Source organism: Meles meles, chromosome 15, assembly GCF_922984935.1.
Source record: "Meles meles chromosome 15, mMelMel3.1 paternal haplotype, whole genome shotgun sequence".
NCBI classification, from domain to species: domain Eukaryota; kingdom Metazoa; phylum Chordata; class Mammalia; order Carnivora; family Mustelidae; genus Meles; species Meles meles.
In genome coordinates, this window is record NC_060080.1 from 82,587,286 (window position 1) to 82,604,173 (window position 16,888).

The 16,888-nt window shown below is 47.9% G+C and overlaps 1 protein-coding gene across 1 annotated transcript in view; it reads left to right on the plus strand.

Annotated features, from left to right (window-relative positions):
- The first annotated feature begins 9,706 nt into the window (after window positions 1-9,706).
- PYGB (glycogen phosphorylase B) overlaps window positions 9,707-16,888 on the plus strand; it is a 58,859-nt gene continuing 51,677 nt past the window's right edge. Inside the window, exon 1 of the mRNA XM_045978851.1 lies at window positions 9,707-10,061. Within this exon, the coding sequence (XP_045834807.1) occupies window positions 9,711-10,061 (351 nt within the window). The 5' untranslated portion in view covers window positions 9,707-9,710. The remainder of the gene's footprint in view (window positions 10,062-16,888) is intronic.

The following is a 16,888-nucleotide window of genomic DNA, read 5'->3' on the forward strand; positions in this document are numbered from 1 at the left end:
GGTGCAGAACTCAATCCCAGGACCTTGGGATCATGACGTGAGCTGAAGGCAGATACTTAATGACTGAGCCGCCCAGGATCCCTAAGCATAACTTTTTTTTTTTTTTAAGATTTATTTATTTGAGGGAGAGAGCATCCATAAGCGGGAAGGGCAGAGGGAGAAGGAGAATCTCAAGCAGACTGCAATGAGCCCAGAGCCCAACTGTGAGATCATGACCTGAGCGGAAACCAAGAGTCGGACACTTAACTGATTGCACCGCCCAGGTGCCCCTGTGAGCATAACTTTTTTTTTTTAAGATTTCATTTGTTTATTTGAGAGACAGCAAGAGCAAGGGGAGGCGCAGAGGGAGAAGCAGACTCCCCACTGTACAGGGAGCCCGATGTGGGCCTCAGTCCCAGGACAACCCCCAGGATCATGATCTGAGCTGAAGGCAGATGCTTAACCAACTGATGGAGCCAACTAGGTGTCCAAGCATAACTTTTATATGCATTTTATTTGCACTGGGAAACCAAACAATTCATTTGACTTGTCTTATTGCAGTATTCGCTTTATTGTGGTCTGGAACCAAACCTACAGTATCTTTGAGGTAGGCCTGAACCTACAAGTGGAATGGTTGGGTCATATGGTAAGTGCATGTTTAACTGCCAAACCATTTTCCAGTGTGAATTACCATTTACACTCCCACTAGCAGTGCTTCACATCCTCACTCACACTAGCAGGTAAGTTCTGGTACCCCGCTGTGGTTTGACCATACATTTCCTTGATGTGATATAATGAATTTTAAAGAAGCCTCAAAGGCGCCTGATTAGCTCAGTTGGTTAAGCAACTGCCTTCAGCTCAGGTCATGATCCTGGAGTTCCCCCCTCAGTTCCCAGCTCCATGGGGAGTCTGATCCCCTCTCATGCATGCGCTCGCTCTCTCTCTCTCTTCAAGTAAATAAATAAAAATCTTAAAAAAAAAAAAAAGTCCTGCCGGGGCCAGCAGCCTCTTCCACCCCCCAATCCACCTTGGCTGCCATGCTGCACACAGATCCACTGGGAACTACTTTATTCAGTGTCCACTTGCGGAGCCCACGCATGTGAGGCAGTGCTGGGGACACACTCCAGGTTGGGGGCAGCAACCTCTTTCTGTTAAGGGCAGATAATAAATACTTCAGGCTCTGCAGCCATGTGGCCTCTGTCCCGTTTGCTCAACTCTGCTGTGAAGTGTGAAAGCAGCCTTAGACAAAATGTGAAAGAATGGCTGCAGCTGTGTTCCAGCCAAACTTGATTTACAGATGCTGAAATTTGAATTTCATATCATGTCCATATATCGAGAATTAGAATTTTTTTTTATTTTTTTGTCATTTAAAAACGTAAAAGGTATTCCTAGCTTGAGGGCCATGTAAGGGCTGAGGACCTGCCCTAGGTTAAGCAGAAGTGGCCGGTTCAGGTGCAGCCCTAAACCAGGCAGGAGCTTTACTGAGGGCCCAATACCCATCAGGGAGAGTGGCGACATCCCGCTCCTCCAGGAAGGGACTCCATGAGATCAAGGGGCTGGGGTGCCTCCCGCTCAGGGAAGGGCTGAAAGGGGCAGTGGTGCAAGAACCAGAAGGGGAAGGCCTGTAAAGTCTGACTCTGTGTTCCTCACAGTCCCTCACAGCAACACAGGCAGCCCTGTGCTCCATAGTTCTGGGGCTCCTCCCCACGCTCACCTCAGTTCTGACACTCCCGCTCCTGCCTGGTTCCTTTGGAATCAGATACGTCAGAATGCCCACCCACTGCAGTCAGGTGCCCCCCCATCCCCTACTGCACATCAGGTCCCCCTCTGGGCCAGCCCCGTGCCTGCCCAGAGGCCTGCCAGGGAGTGGCTGAGACTGGCTTAGGAATCTTGCCCAGTTGGGGTTGCAGTTTATAAGAGCAGTGTTGGGCTCAGCCTTCCCCTGAAGGAAGGCTTCAATTCTGCAGCCTGTGTAGGACAGTTCTGGGGAGTGTCTGGGAGGAAAGGGAACACATTAGGAAACTACAATAGGAATCCCAGCAGGAGGACTTAAAGAGCAACTGAGGATGCGTGAAAGGAGTCTAGACCCACAGAGAACAAAGTGGCTAGAGGCCCCAGATTTCTTGGAGGACCAGTTCCTGAGACAGCCCTTGGGAGCTTGGGGGAGAAGATGCCCACAGCACTTTGTGGTGTTGGCACCTGATCTAGAAGTAGGCAGAAAGCCACTGGCCTAAAAAAGGATCTGGAGCCCCGTTGGTTGTGGAGGGAGGAAACAGGATAAGCTGGGGAGGAAGATGGTGGAAGGCCAGGGGCTGCACAGTATGAACTCCCAGGCCCTGCCCCCAGTCTATGGTGTTCACCATGCCCACAGATGCTCTCCACATGGGACTGGCTCCTAGTGTGCACAAGGTGAACTTTTGCACTTATTCACGCCGTTCTGCAATAGTTTCCCCAGACCCCACAGACTCACGTCATCCCCAGTGGTATCCACCCCTCAAACTCAACCACCAATCTTAAGGCTGATGTTCTAGAGAATTGTCTGTCCTAGAACATCATGTAAATGGAATCTTACTGGATGTGCTCTAGTGCCAATGCTCTCACCCAGCATTATTCGCCCCTGTTCCTGGCTGGAGCTGATCATTCTCGCCACTGTAGACTCTTCAGCTGTAGGAATATGCTGCAATGTGTTTATCCAGTGTTAATGGATATTTGCATGGTTTCCAGTTTGAACTGTTTTGATTAGGGCTGTTACAAACAGCCTTTGTGCATGCCTTTGGGTCGGCATAAGTATTCATTTTTTTTTTTTTTTAAGATTTCATTTGTTTGACAGAGAGAGAATACAAGTAGGCAGAGAGGCAGGCAGATGGAGAAGGAGAAGCAGGCTCCCTGCCGAGCAGGGAGCCCAATGCAGGGCTCTATCCCAGGACCCTGGGGTCGTGACCTGAGCCGAAGGCAGCTGCTCAACCCAACCGAGCCACCCAGGCACCCCATTTCTGGTGGGTATTTTCTTTGGACTAAAATAACTTGTTCCAAGGCAGGTGTTTGTTCAACTTTCAGGAAAACTACCAGGACACCTAGCAGGCTCAGTTGGAAGAGCAATGTGACTCTCGATCTTGGGGTCATGAGTTCGAGCCCCACGTTGGGTATAGAGATTACATAAATAAATAAACTTAAAGGAATACTACCAGTTTTTCAATGTATCAACCTGTAAGTGTTTCTTACTGACACAGAAACTACAGAGGCCGAGATGAGATCAGGGTCAGTGGGAGCAGGGCCAAGCCAGGGACTCGGCCTTGCGGAAGACCAGCAGTGATATTAATGGGTGTGGACCTGAGTTGCTGGTAAGAGTAAGCAAGGGGTCAGTCCTCAAGCCCAGGGTCTGCAGGCAGGAACTAGGTAGCGCTGGCTTTGGGTAGGAGGAGGAGCAAGAGGAGAGGGGTGCTGAGACATTGTCATGGCATGGAGAGAAGGACAGATGCCAGCAGGAGTGTGGACCACAGGTCCAGACCTCATCCTCAGCTCTGCATATTGAAAAATTCAGCTAATTCATTCATCCAGGGGTCAGGAGATGGCAGGAAATCGTCACATAGCAAGTTGTAGGAGATGCCAGTTAAGAAACAATTTGATGGGAGACGAACCATAAGAGACTATGGACTCTGAAAAACAACCTGAGGGTTTTGAAGGGTCGGGGGTGGGAGGCTGGGGGAACAGGTGGTGGGTAATAGGGAGGGCACGTATTGCATGGAGCACTGGGTGTTGTGCAAAAACAATGAATACTGTTATGCTGAAAAAAATAAATAAATTTAATAAAAAAAAAAAAGAAACAATTTGATGGGAATGCCTGGGTGGCTCAGTCAGTTAGGTGTCCGACTCTTGATTTTAGCTCAGGTCTTGATCTCAGGATTGTGGGTTCAAACCCTGTGTTGGGAGAAAAAAAAGAAAAAGAAAAAGAAAACAATTTGATGTATTTATGGTGTGGCATACCTGATTCCCCAAAAGGCACTGGTTGTCCCTAACAGCCTCAGGTAAGCTCACTCAGAGTCACAGCACAGTCTGAAAATTCCAAGTCAGCAGAGATAGGTGGATGTAATGGAGGGACACTTCCATCCAGCCCAGCCACCTTGAGGAATTGCTCTTCCTCACTCCCTGATCTGGACAGTGGCAGGGAGTGTGGGAAATCATGATTCTTCAAAACCCCCTTTCTACTAATTTCTATCATTAAAAACTCTGAGCTGTGATTATCCCGTAAGGCCTCAACTCCTAAGGTGTGCTCCCGGAACCTGGGGGTTTGTTTGAAATGCAGACTGCAGCCACACCCCATACCTGCTGAATCAGAACCTGCCTTTTTTTTTTTTTTTTTTAAGTGAGCTCCATGCCAAGCATGGAGCCCCATGCAAGGCTTGAACTTACAACCCTGAGATCAAGACCTGAGCTGGTATCAAGAGTCAGATGCTTAACCGACTGAGCCACCCAAGTGCCCCAGCACCTGCCTTCTGACACTCTTGTGTACCTCCCAGGAAGCAGGGGCCAGGGGCCTGCTATAACTGTTACCCAGGTGAAGTGGGCCTCTTGGGGTCGTGCCTCCACCTGACAATGAGGCCACCAGACTCAAGGAGGCTTAAGGAATGAATAATGGAGCCCTTTACCTTGTCCTCTTAAGGAATTTTTACACAGCTCCTCCCACAGAAAGCATCCTAAAATTCCCCTTGGGCTGGACCCTGGTCTCCTTCTAGCCCCTTCTTTGTGTCTTGTGGGTGTGGAGCAGATGCACAGCCTGAGCTGTGCACAGCAGGTGTTAGGAGTGCCAGAGAATTTGGGAATCTCCTGTGCCAGGGGAGCAGGTGCCACAGACCAGGCGCCTCCTCGTGCAGCCTGAGGAGCACAGGCCCGGCTCAGCCCCACCTCGAGTCCAGCTCGTCCCCACCCTCCCCCTGGGCTGTGCATGGATTCACAAAGACACTTGTTTTCCAGGGTGGCTTCCACAGGTAACTGTTATCCCTCATTTTACATTAATTCAGGCTGTGCTGAGCCAGACTTCCTCACTGTGAGCTTAAATATTCTCTGCAGAGACAGGCAGTGCAACAACCAGGCCTGCCTGTTTACTAGAACCTTTTTCTCCATGAGTTCCCAGGAGGTCTGTACTAAGGGACAGGAGTGATACTGAGGACTCTGAACCTTCTGGGGGTCTGACCTTGAATGAGCAGGAGTTGTGGGGTGCAGGTGTGCATGTCAGACTTGCTGTCCTCACGCCTGGCCCTTCTACCCTGGCCCCATGGGTGAACTGCTGCCCCCCAGCTTACTCTGGTACAGCAGGAAGCCCATCCAGTATTCAGTTCCAGGCTAATCTTAAAACTGCAAGGGCTTGCCCAGTTCAACCCTATCAAAGTTGGGGAATGTTTCTGGCTTGGAGGACACCAGGGCAATGGCCTTGGAGTATAACCCGCTTCCTGTCATTAGCATGTTCACTGCCCTGTCTCTTGCCAGCCCCTGTCTGTGCCACCTTCCCTTCCAGGGGAGAGGGGCTTCTGGGTAAGGGGGACCTCCTAAACTGACTCTTGCTGGCTTTAGACCCTACCTCACAATCACTAAGAAGTAGCAGACCTTAGGACTAGACAGCTACACGCAAAAGAATGAAATTCTTTTTTTATACCACACACAAAACTAAATTTAAAATGGATTAAAGACCCTGCTGGCACCTGGGTGGCTCAGTCAGTTGAACATTCTTTTTTTTTTTTTTAAGATTTTATTTATTTATCTGAGAGAGACAGAGAGAGCACAAGTATGGGGAGCTGCAGAGACAGAAGGATAAGTAGACTCCCCACTGAGCAAAGAGCCTGAAAGGGGCTTGATCCCAGGACCCTGAGATCATGGCCTAACCAAAGTCAGATGCTTAACTGACTGAGCCACCCAGGTGCCCCATAGATTTCTTTTCAACATCAATGTGTTCCAATACATTAATGTCATTATGAGTATCTGTTACATACCCCAGTGAAGGGAGATCCCCAATTCCACAATTTCATTCTAGCTAATGGTCTTATTTCTACTGAGGTTTACAATTATGGACCTCTCAAAATAATGCCTTTATTGTTTGTCTCCCATTTCCTGAAAGGCCAGGTCTGTGTTCATTTGCAATACTTAATTGACCCTCACAGATTAGCCAAGGTGTTGCTGGGGTCCCAGGCAGTCTCCCTCTCTCTCTCTTTTTTTTTAATTAAATTTTATTTTTTCAGTGTTTCAAGATTCATTGTTTATGCAACACATCCAGTGCTCCATGCAATGTGTGCTTTCCTTAATACCCACCACCGGGCTCTCCAACCCCTCACTCTCCTTCCCTCCAAAACCCTCAGTTTGTTTCTCAGAGTCCCAGGCAGTCTTTACCCTTAGCTTGTATAGTCCCAACAAGGCTGGCAGAGCTTCCAAGTCACTCACTTAAGCACATTTATTGGACCTTTGTGATCAATGAAACACTCAAGAAGTTGAAGCAGACCTCAAGGGCCTGTTTTCCACACCCAATTTCTTCTAACTCCCGTAGCATTTCATTCCACACACGAGACATCTTTTGTCTGTTTCCAAGGCAGAGAACTAGCTATAGACAGTCAGAAATACCTGTTTTAAAGAACTTTAAAGGTAATCTATCTTCTGCAATACAGAACAGCTCACTACAAAAAGTAATTGAACCCAGGGGTGCCTGGGTGGCTCAGCTGGTTAAAAATCTACATTCAACTCAGGTCATGATCCCAGGGTCCTGGGATGGAGCCTGCTTTGGGCCCCTTGCTCAGTAGGGAGCCTGCTTTTCTCCCTGCCTGCCCTTCCCCCTGCTTGTGCTTGCTCTCTCTGTCTCTCTTGCTCTTTCTATGTCAAATAAATTAAAAAAAAAAATGTTTTTTAAAAAAGTAACTGAACCTGGATCAATATCCATCACTTCTTAGTAAATGAATATTTAAAATGTTCTCCTAAAAATAGAGAACTGGACTGTTACAAGGTGGCCTGACTGGCCTCACAATCCTCTCCCATTAGGAGAAGAGGTGCTCTGGCCCAGTCATAGCTGAGACCAGACTGCCAAAAAAAAAACCAAACAGTCCTTTCCTTTGGAGGGGCAAAGCTGAGCCCACTTTCTTTCCATTTTATCTGATCAGAAGCCCTACAGCTCTGTAGGAAGATCCGGATTCCTCATCAAGCCTGACCTGGCTCCCCACCTTCAGTCTGAATGTACCCCTTGGTTGTCTTGGGGAGGAATAAATCTTTTCTGCTACCTATCTCAAGTTCTCCACGTGGGGCCCTATAAATTTGGCTGGCCAAAGACAGATTAACAAGAGAAGAACAAACATAAGCTTATTAGCATGTGCATCACACAAACACCCAAGAGTACCCAGAGACAGCAACTCAAAGTGGTGGTTAGAACTTGAGTTTAAATATCACTCTAGACTGAAACAACAGAGAGGGTTTGGGGGTCCTAGCTAGGGAGGCAAGTTATGGGAAAGTGACCAGAAATATGGTAAATGAAAGTTGTTTAGTAATGTTTTATAGTCAGACCTGTTAGGAGCAGAAAGATTTCTAGGAATGGAAGTGCCCTTTTAAATGTAAATTTCCTCTACAAAGGGGAAATTTGCACCCTATTTCTAGAGTTTTCCTGTTTTTGCTCTCAGAAGCCTTTAGCTCAAAATTAGAGGCCAAAGAGGCATTTTGGGGCTGGCATATTCTGGTACCCCTCAGCTGCCCTCTTTGCTCCACCTACACTGGACTTGCTGTTCTGTTAACTGTCCAAGTGGGTGCCCTCCTCAGGACCTCTGTATTTCCTTCTCCCCCAGATTCTTTACTCATTTTTTTTTTCCTTTGGTCTCAGCTTAGATATCATCTCCTGGCTGCTTAATGTGCTTTTCTTCACAGCACTTAAAACTATCTAAAAGTTACTTATCTGAAAATGACTGAGATGACCACAGGGTTCATTATCCATTCCAGTTATATTAGTGGCCACCTGGAGAAATGCCAGCCTGCCTGCAATTTATTGCAGCCAGCCTGCAATAAATTCCACATTTTTAAATTTTATTTTATTTGTCAGAGAGAGAGAGAGAATGTGAGCACAGGCAGAGTGGCAGAGGGAGAAGCAGGCTCCCTGCGGAGCAAGGAGCCCTATGTGGGACTCGATCCCAGGATGCTGGGATCATGACCTGAGCTGAAGGCAGCTGCTTAACCAACTGAGCCACCCAGGCGTCCCAATAAATTCCACATTTATTGTCCCCCTAAGAAGTATGCATATAGGAGAGAGTCCAGGTAAGAAGATTACTTTGGAAGTATCACACCAAGAAAACTCCTGCATCTACTTTCATGGCATCTTCTGCAGGCAAATTTGACCTCCATGTAAGTGGGGAATCTTTGCAGCCCATCAATGCGAGACCACCAAGTGCAAACCTGCAGTGGCACAAAATCGGGCTACTGATCCACCGTAGTGAAGAAACTACAGGCAGTGGGGACGTGGGCATCCAGGGAACAAAGGAAAAGAAAGGCAGGGGTCAGGGTGAAACTCCCATGAAGCAGAAGCTCAGAGCGGAGCAGAGCTGTATGCAAGGTGGGCCCAGGTGCAGGTTCCTTGGGAAACCACCCCCACTCCCTATGTTAAATAGATGTAGGAGTCTGTGTCCAGATACCCCTTATCTGGGACTCCCACCTGGGTGGGATGGAGGAGCCTGCATCACATCACCCAGATCCTCGGCTAGAGTGGGGTGTTTCCTTCTTCCTGACATAATCTCAAGGGCAAAGTGAGGGCCAGTGATTTAGGGAATCCGGTTCCTCAGTGAGAGTAAGTAAGCAGCGGTTGTTCCTCAGAGGGGTTGTTGTGACACTTCAGGGCAGCAGCGCCCCTGGGGAATGCTGTCTCCTGTTCCCCAGCCTTATGTGTCAGCCCAGGCTGAGGGTCGCAGGGAGGCTGGTATTTATCAGTATGAGCAGTTTTACGTTAGTAGCTGTCGTTTTCAGAGCCACTTCACCTCCAGTTCGGGAGACTGAGCCCACCAGGCATTGGTGGGTGCGTTTTTTTTTTTTTAAGATTTTATTTATTTGACAGAGAGATCACAAGTAGGCAGAGAGGGAGGGGAAAGCAGGCTCCCCGCTGAGCAGAGAGCCGGATGCCGGGCTCGATCCCAGGACCCTGAGATCATGACCTGAGCAGAAGGCAGAGGCTTAACCCATTGAGCCACCCAGGTGCCCCCGGTGGGTGCGTTTTTAACATGCACCGGTTTCCTTTCCCATTTCCGAGGCTTTGGCAGCACCCCAGCACCCAGGGCGCTCCCAGCGGGGGCAGCGCGGAACCCTGGCCGGGCGAGGGACGCCGGCCCCCAAATCCCGAAAGCCGCGAAAAACAGAGTATCCCATCCCCACGTGGCCCTGGGGGCAGGCAGGGCGGGATCGAAGCTCTTTCCGAGTCCTCCGGCTCCTCCAGTCTACCCCCCGCCCCCCCCCCGCTCCGGACGGGCTTGGGCATCTTGGGTCAGACCCCGCTCTTGGCTGGCGTGGGTAAGTCACTTCATCTTCCCCACCTGTGAAACAGCACGCTTCTGCTACCGTCCGAGGACTAAAGCCTGGACCGGGGACCCTGCGATGCCTCTCTGGAGGACCCGCCCCTTGAGCCGCCCCAAGTCTCCTGAGGCCGGGACTCACCTACCACCCCGCCCCTATGTAGTCCCGCCCCTCCTCGGCTCTCGGCCCCGCCCCGGCACACCGCGCATGCGCGGCCCATGCCAGCCGCCTCGCCGCAGTGCCGGCGCCAGAGTCGCCGCTGCATCCTCGGTGTCCGTGTGTCCTCCCCGCTCTGCATCTCGTCTGCCTCCTCCTTGGCCGGCGCGATGGCGAAGCCGCTGACGGACAGCGAGAAGCGGAAGCAGATCAGTGTGCGAGGCATCGCGGGGCTGGGCGACGTGGCCGAGGTGCGGAAGAGCTTCAATCGGCACCTGCACTTCACGCTGGTCAAGGACCGCAACGTGGCCACGCCGCGCGACTACTTCTTCGCGCTGGCGCACACGGTGCGGGACCACCTGGTGGGCCGCTGGATCCGCACGCAGCAGCACTATTACGAGCGCGACCCCAAGGTGAGGCCAGGGTCTCTTGTCCGGGTCACTCCGCTCGTCTTGCCGCGGCCGCTACCCCACCCCGGGAAAGGGCAGCCCTTCTGCTGGCTCTCGCAAGCCGGGGGCCCCTGTGACGAGAGAGCAGAGTGACGCGCCTCTCCCTGAAGGACGCGCGTAGGGCCCGTGTTTGCGGGGTGTCTTTAAGTTGAGCACGGCCACCCCTTCTCCGTCTCCGCAGGCCGTCGGTGGTCCACGCACCGCTCTCTGCGGGAAGTGTAGCCTCGGCGGGGGCACGTCTCTCCCACCGCTTTTCCCCGCTCAGCCAGCTTTGCACAGGCCTGGTCCGGGACTTCCCGCACCGCCTCCCCGGGCGCAGAGCGGATTCGGGGGGTCAGGAGGCCGTCTAAGTAGGCAGATTAGGGTGTTGTCCACCCTTGGGTCCCCGGGGGGCCTGGCCTCTGCATCCTCTGCTTAGGCCCGAGCCCACAGACCCTTAGCACGAAGAGCTCGGTCTTGCAGGGGTCCCTTGCTCCCCGCGACTGCTGAGCCCGGGAGTCCTGGCGGAATTTTCCAGTCTGTTTCTAGCCCGGAGCTTCCGCGACTGCTGCCCAGTCCTTGCTTCCTCCTCCGCTGTCCCCGCCCCCCACCTTTTGTTTTTCTGCAGCAGAGTGTGAGAGAAGAGGGTACTGGAGCCAGGCCTGGGCAATTTTGTGTCGGAGGTGGGTGAGCTCAGTCATCTGCGGGGAATTGTGGGGCCTTTTTTGGCTAGGCGGTGACCAGAAGAAAATCGTTGAGGACGCCTGCTAGAGCAGCAGGGGGTAAGGAGCTCTGCAAGAAAGCTCTGTCATTAGGGGTTTCTGCACCTTCCTTGAAGAGCGTTGTTGGGTTAAAGTTCACGGAGATTAAGTAATTAATCGCGGAGATTAATTAATTGTTACTTCTTGTATTTTGCAGAAATTTATGCTTATGGTAGAAAAATGAAATATGCCAAAGAAAAGTCACTGATGTGACTCCATTACTCTTAGCCATATTAAAATAAAGGTGTATGGACTTTCAGATCCTTTTCTACTAAATATACATACACATTTTTAAAAGTATATTGCTTATAGAGTTTTGTGGTTTTTCTGTTGACATTTGTAGCTTTTTCAATAGCTTTCCAAGTTAGTAAATATGCTTCTCGAATACCATTGGTAGTTTGATGGGCATATCATAGTCTTGGTCACCCATCTGCTGCCAGTTTGTTTGGGGTCTTTCTAATTGCCCTTGACTGTAGAGAATATTGTCCTTTCTATGATTCTGAGGTATAGCGACCGATGAGGAAAGGATACACTTGTAGGCCTGAAGCCAGTTTGCAAATACCCGATTTGCAGTATACACATAGGCAGTGCGTAGCTTTGTTGATAGTATTTTAGAGTGTTTTCACAAGGCATTAAGAAATGTTTAATAAGTGGTAAGACTTTAATAGACTTACTTTAATAAGTAAGACTGAGATTGACTGCTTTTCCAAACTTACTCTGGGGCACTCTTTTTTTCTAAAATAGAGATCGTAAGAAGGACAGATTTGTTAGAATACCAAATGGGCTGCTTCACATTTAGCATGCAAGACAGCATAGAAAGAAGTGGCACCAAATGGGCAAAGTGGGTTTTTACAACAGGGGCTTAGGATGACTTTGCCAGGGACACTAGCCAAGAGGCAGTGGCTGCCCCAGAACTCCCTGAGGATGTCAGAGCTCTGGTTTGCAACATCATTTTTGCTGTCAGTGTAGCAGTTGACAGGGGTACAGCTTTGCTTGCACATTCAAGGACATTTCCCTGGACCTGGCCCAGGACACACCCCAAAACCTTGCGTTCCCGTTAGAGTGTTTATGTATAATTAGATCCTGAAAAGGACAGTGAGGCTCAGGGATTACGGAAATGACCTTTAATGAACAGAATTAATTCCTCTAACAAAACGGCTTTCCCAGTCCTCAGTGAGAGGTCTGAGTTTTGATTGCTGTGGTGGATACAGATGGAAAGTTTTGTCTTTTAAAGAAACCACACAGCCTGTAAGTGGAAGGTTGTTTGCCTGTTCTGGAAAGCAAGGCCATTTAAAACGGAAAATTGGAAGTTAAGTGCTTCAGTCTGGCTAATTCATGTTGAAAAACAAGCTCCTGCTCTCCTTTTTCTGCAGAAGTTACATGTTTGCTTCTAATGGACCAGATATAAGCTCCACAAAGGTCAGAGCCTTATGGGAGGTAGGCTCTCAGTAAAAATCCTACAGAGCTGCACCCAGTCTGGGAATGACCTTGGGGTCTTGTACCACTGCACTTCTGACTGGGGTAGCCAAATGATCTATCTTTAGTAATTTAAGTGCTTATACTTAATTTTTTATCTTCCAGACAATTACACAAGTTTTTATGATTATTGGAGGAAAAATTGGAAAACAGATAAGCCGAAAGGAAAACATTAATTTTAATCTCTCTGAACACATAGTAATAACATGGTAAATGCTATAAACATTTTGTGTCCTACATCTTTTTTTCTACACTGGTAGCAACACCTTTTTTATTATACAAAATAGTATAATGCTGTACCTATTGTTTCGGAACCCTTTTAGCCTTCTATTTTTGGCAATAGCAGAAACAAATGTAACTTGTGCTCAGAAAAAGATTTTTCAGGCAACTGGCCTGGTGAACCAGGTCAAAAAATCTAGCTAAGATTGAGAGGTGGGCACTTGATGGGAGGCAATACTTCGTTCTGAAGTTGATTCAAAGATTCTCCGAGGTAATGGCAAGGTCAGGAGTCTGGGATGAAATTCCAGAGCTGGAACTCCACTCTGAATTCAGGAATAGAAGAGAGCTGGATTGGGAGGGATGGCTTACATGATCCCAAGCTCCTTTTAGTCCTGGCTTTACCATTCCATCTGTGAGACCTTGGACTTGGCTGGATTTCTTAATCTTGCTTGGCCTCAGATTTTTCATCTTTAAAATGGGGGAAGGGTGAAATGAGGTAATCCACTTCTGAGGTCCCTGCCATGCTAAAAAGTTGTGGGGCTTGTGTTTACTTATAAAATGCTTCCATTTTATATTGACATTCCATCTCTATCCAAAACGAATCAGAGAATGCTTAAGCAAGGCATGACATGAAGGTTCAAAGTAATAGAGGACCTCAAAGAGAAGGTTGGGGCCAGAGAGTAACAGTAGCGAAACAGGTTGCATTCAAAGTGCATACATAAGTTCTGGCAACCAAAGCAGATGGCAATTCATGTCCACTTACAGGAGTCATGGGATCTCTGTGATAATTGCTAGAGTGAGCAGATGTGAGATAACTTCTGTGGGATTTTTAAAGTAAGTAGTGTAGAATGGGGACAGCTGGCCTACTGTATCCCTGTAGTGGGTGGAAGAGCCTGTTTACTAACGGCTTTTTCCCATAATTGTGCTCACAGCATAGCCATGATAGTAGATTAAGGAAAGTCAGCTCCACCATGGGCCCAGACTGCAGTCTTAAATATTTCTAATAGGATAATCATAATGAATATGATTAATCTTATGGTTTGGCTGGACGCAGGAATTAAAGGAATATGATCTAGAGCAGCGTTTCTGCAGTCTTGGCTCCCCACAGTCTCCACTTACAAGATTTCCTTTTATTGATGGGACCAGCCATTGGGGTCTTTTTAACACACCCAGTTTTGATATGTTTCCACTTGTCTTGTGAAGTTGACCTTGTACCCCATGGGCAAGCTTCCCTGACACCAGATAGCTCAGTTATTTTCTCTCAAGCTAGAAGCTTGAGGATAGACAAATGTTTTGTGTTGCTGATTAACCTGACAGCTCACCAAGTGGATGATAGGGTTAAACCGTCATTTTATGAGATTAAGAAGCCTCTCAGAGTATGTGCTATGATTTCTTGAAGAAGACAGTCTGGCTCTGCTCTTAAGAGCTGTGATGGCTTATTTACTGTGTCACCTTTTCTGGGCCCCAGTGTTCAGAAATTTGATCCAATACTATTCTGGATGTTTCTATGAAGGTGTTTTTTAGATGAGATTAATATTAAAATCAGTGGACGCTTGAGTCGTGCAGATTACCCTCTGTTGTGTAGGGTGGGCCTCATCTGATCAGTTGAAGACTTTAATAGAACAAGACTGGTAGCACTACCCTCAACCTGTACCCCCCAGGCTCACCTCTCCGTAGCAGGAAGAGATTCTGCCAGCAGATTGTGTTTGGACTGCAAACACCATCCTCCCTCCCTCATCTGATTTTAGCCTCAGACCTCCACAACTGTGTGAGCCTATTCCTTAAAATAAATCTATATATATATTTTTCCTGTTGATTCTGTGTCTCTGGAGAGCTCTAATACCCAGATGCAATGGATGGCTGCAAGGACCCTTTGTATTTTTATGAAATACCATTACTGACCTTGCTTCTGAGTCTCAGCCCTTTTTAAATGACTTTTTGAATAATTCTATTTTATATGACATCAGACTTAAAAGTTGCAGAAATAATAAATAAATTCTCTTTTTCAGGCAAATTCACAAACATTAAACATTTTAACACATTTCTTGTGTCCCTTTCTTTATATATTAATACATTTTTTTCTCTGAACCATTTGAAAGTAAGTTGCAGACTTGCTGCTCCTTTACCCTTAAAAATGTAAGTGTGTGCTTCCAAAAATCAGGGAGACTCTGTTAGACAAACCCCATGAAAGAGTAAACCCAGGACATTCATAGAGACATGGTGCTGCCACTTACAGATCTCCTATGGCTTTGCCAGTTGCCCAGCTAATAAATACAAATAAGACAGTTGGGAGAACTTTATGTCTTTTCAGATTGTACCTAATTTTTCATCAAACAAATTAAAGCTTTAAACTATTTAGAAATCTGTACATTCTGAGATATGAAGCAGATCAGCAACAGATCATTACTGGCTTTTTTTTCCTACCTTTTACGGGATGGGGTTCTTAGGACACAGTAAAGGGAAGAGAAATAAACACAAGTTTAGCGAGGTAGTCAGACTACAGAAACGTTTTGTCAGCTGTGTCTTGGATGAGATCTTCTGGTGTAGGAACTACATGTGATTTCATCTCTAGTTGAGTGTCTTCTCAGCCTGGAAACAGCACTTAAGATGAAAGGTGGAGGTAGCTCGGTTAAAATGCTGACGAGAAAGAAAATTTTAAAAATTTAAAAAAAAAATGCTGACTAGGACCACACGGGTTATAAACCTACTTCGACATAGTCCAGATCACTTCACATAAATTGATTAGGCTCTGGCTTCTCTGGCTGTGGGAGGGAGACTCGCGTGATTGGCACTGGAATGGGAGTGAGTAGATATTTTGTAGAGCTTAACAGCCTGGAAGGCAGAAGGCAGGGGATTGTAAAAATGTCACGGTAACACATCTGTGCTACCTGTTCCCTGCAGAGCTGAGTGATCTTTGTGATCCCTGTAAGTTCTCAAATTCTATTATTATATTTTACATTTTCCAAATTGAGTTCTAGGTACCAGTACCTAAAGTGGAAAAAGAAATTCTTGATCCACACTGGAACAAAAATCTTCCAGTTACTCATAGGAAGCCAGGTTTCCCTGGCACTTAATCCTAAAAGAAAGTGTTTGAGTGTGACTTCATAGACTGGGAGTTTAAGAGCTGAGGTAATGTTGGCACCCAGGTGGCTCAGTCGGTCAAGCATCTGCCTTTAGCTCAGGTCATGATCCCGGGTCCTGGGACTGAATCCCTCATTGGGCGCCCTGCTCAGTGAGGAGTCTGCTTCTCCCTCTGCCCCTCCATGTGCACATGCTTTCTCTCTCAAATAAAATCCTTAAGAAAGAGAGAGATGAGCTAATGTTCAACATCCTTATGGCAGACAGAGTAGTGGTTTCATAAAGGTGTTGTCAGTGTGACTCCAAAAAGCCCCTCAGATGCAGCAGAACGTGTGAAGATGAGGATGAGCCTCAGCTGTCGGCAGCAGGGAGAGGCTGGGGCAGTGTGGTCCTGGAGCCACTGGAGAGGCTGGGGAGCCCACCAGAGTTGGCCTCTTGTTGGGCTGGTGTCTCTGTCCTGGCCAGCTCCCTGACAGAGCTAGCTGCCTGCTGTGGGGGCCACTCGGCCTGATTAGCACACCGCGAGAAGGCAGCTGGCGTGTGAAGACACAGCACAGACAGAATCTGGTCAAGAAGGGGAGTGCTGCTGCCTTTTCCGGAGCACAGGATGACACGACTCTGGCCAGAATCTGCTTCTTCTCGATGAAAACAGTTGCCCAGTCTGTGTTTCGTTGCCCTGAATGTTGGAGAAGTTCTCTGTTCCTTTTCCTGCAGAGCGTTCAGAGCCTTCTGCTAAACAAAGACTTTCTTTTCCCTTGGAGAAGTCTAGTAGACTGTAGAAGTCTAGTTCTGTTAATGAATCTCCATCGTGTAAAGAGAAAATGAGGCTCTGCCTCTTGTCATTCAGCTCCAGCTCCACAATTCAAATTCCTTAACTCCTAAAATGTCTTCAGGAGATTACTGTGTTGTGTAGTGTTTATGTTGCTCCTCTTTTCATCTCTTTATGTTAGGGAGCTTCGTTTGTTTTTCTGCAGTGCTGCCTGTTGGCTTAGGCTTCGCCTGTAATAAATGAACACAATTTGGAAAAAAAAAAAAAAAGCTGCCTCTAAGGCACTTTTTTTTTTTTTTTTAAAGATTTTATTTTATTTATTTGACAGTGAGAGAGAGAGATCACAAGTAGGCAGAGAGGCAGGCAGAGAGAGAGGAGGAAGCAGGCTCCCTGCTGAGCAGAGATCCCAATGCTGGGCTTGATCTCAGGACCCTGAGACCATGACCTGAGCCGAAGGCAGAGGCTTAACCCACTGAGCCACCCAGGCACCCCTCTAAGCTACTTAATAT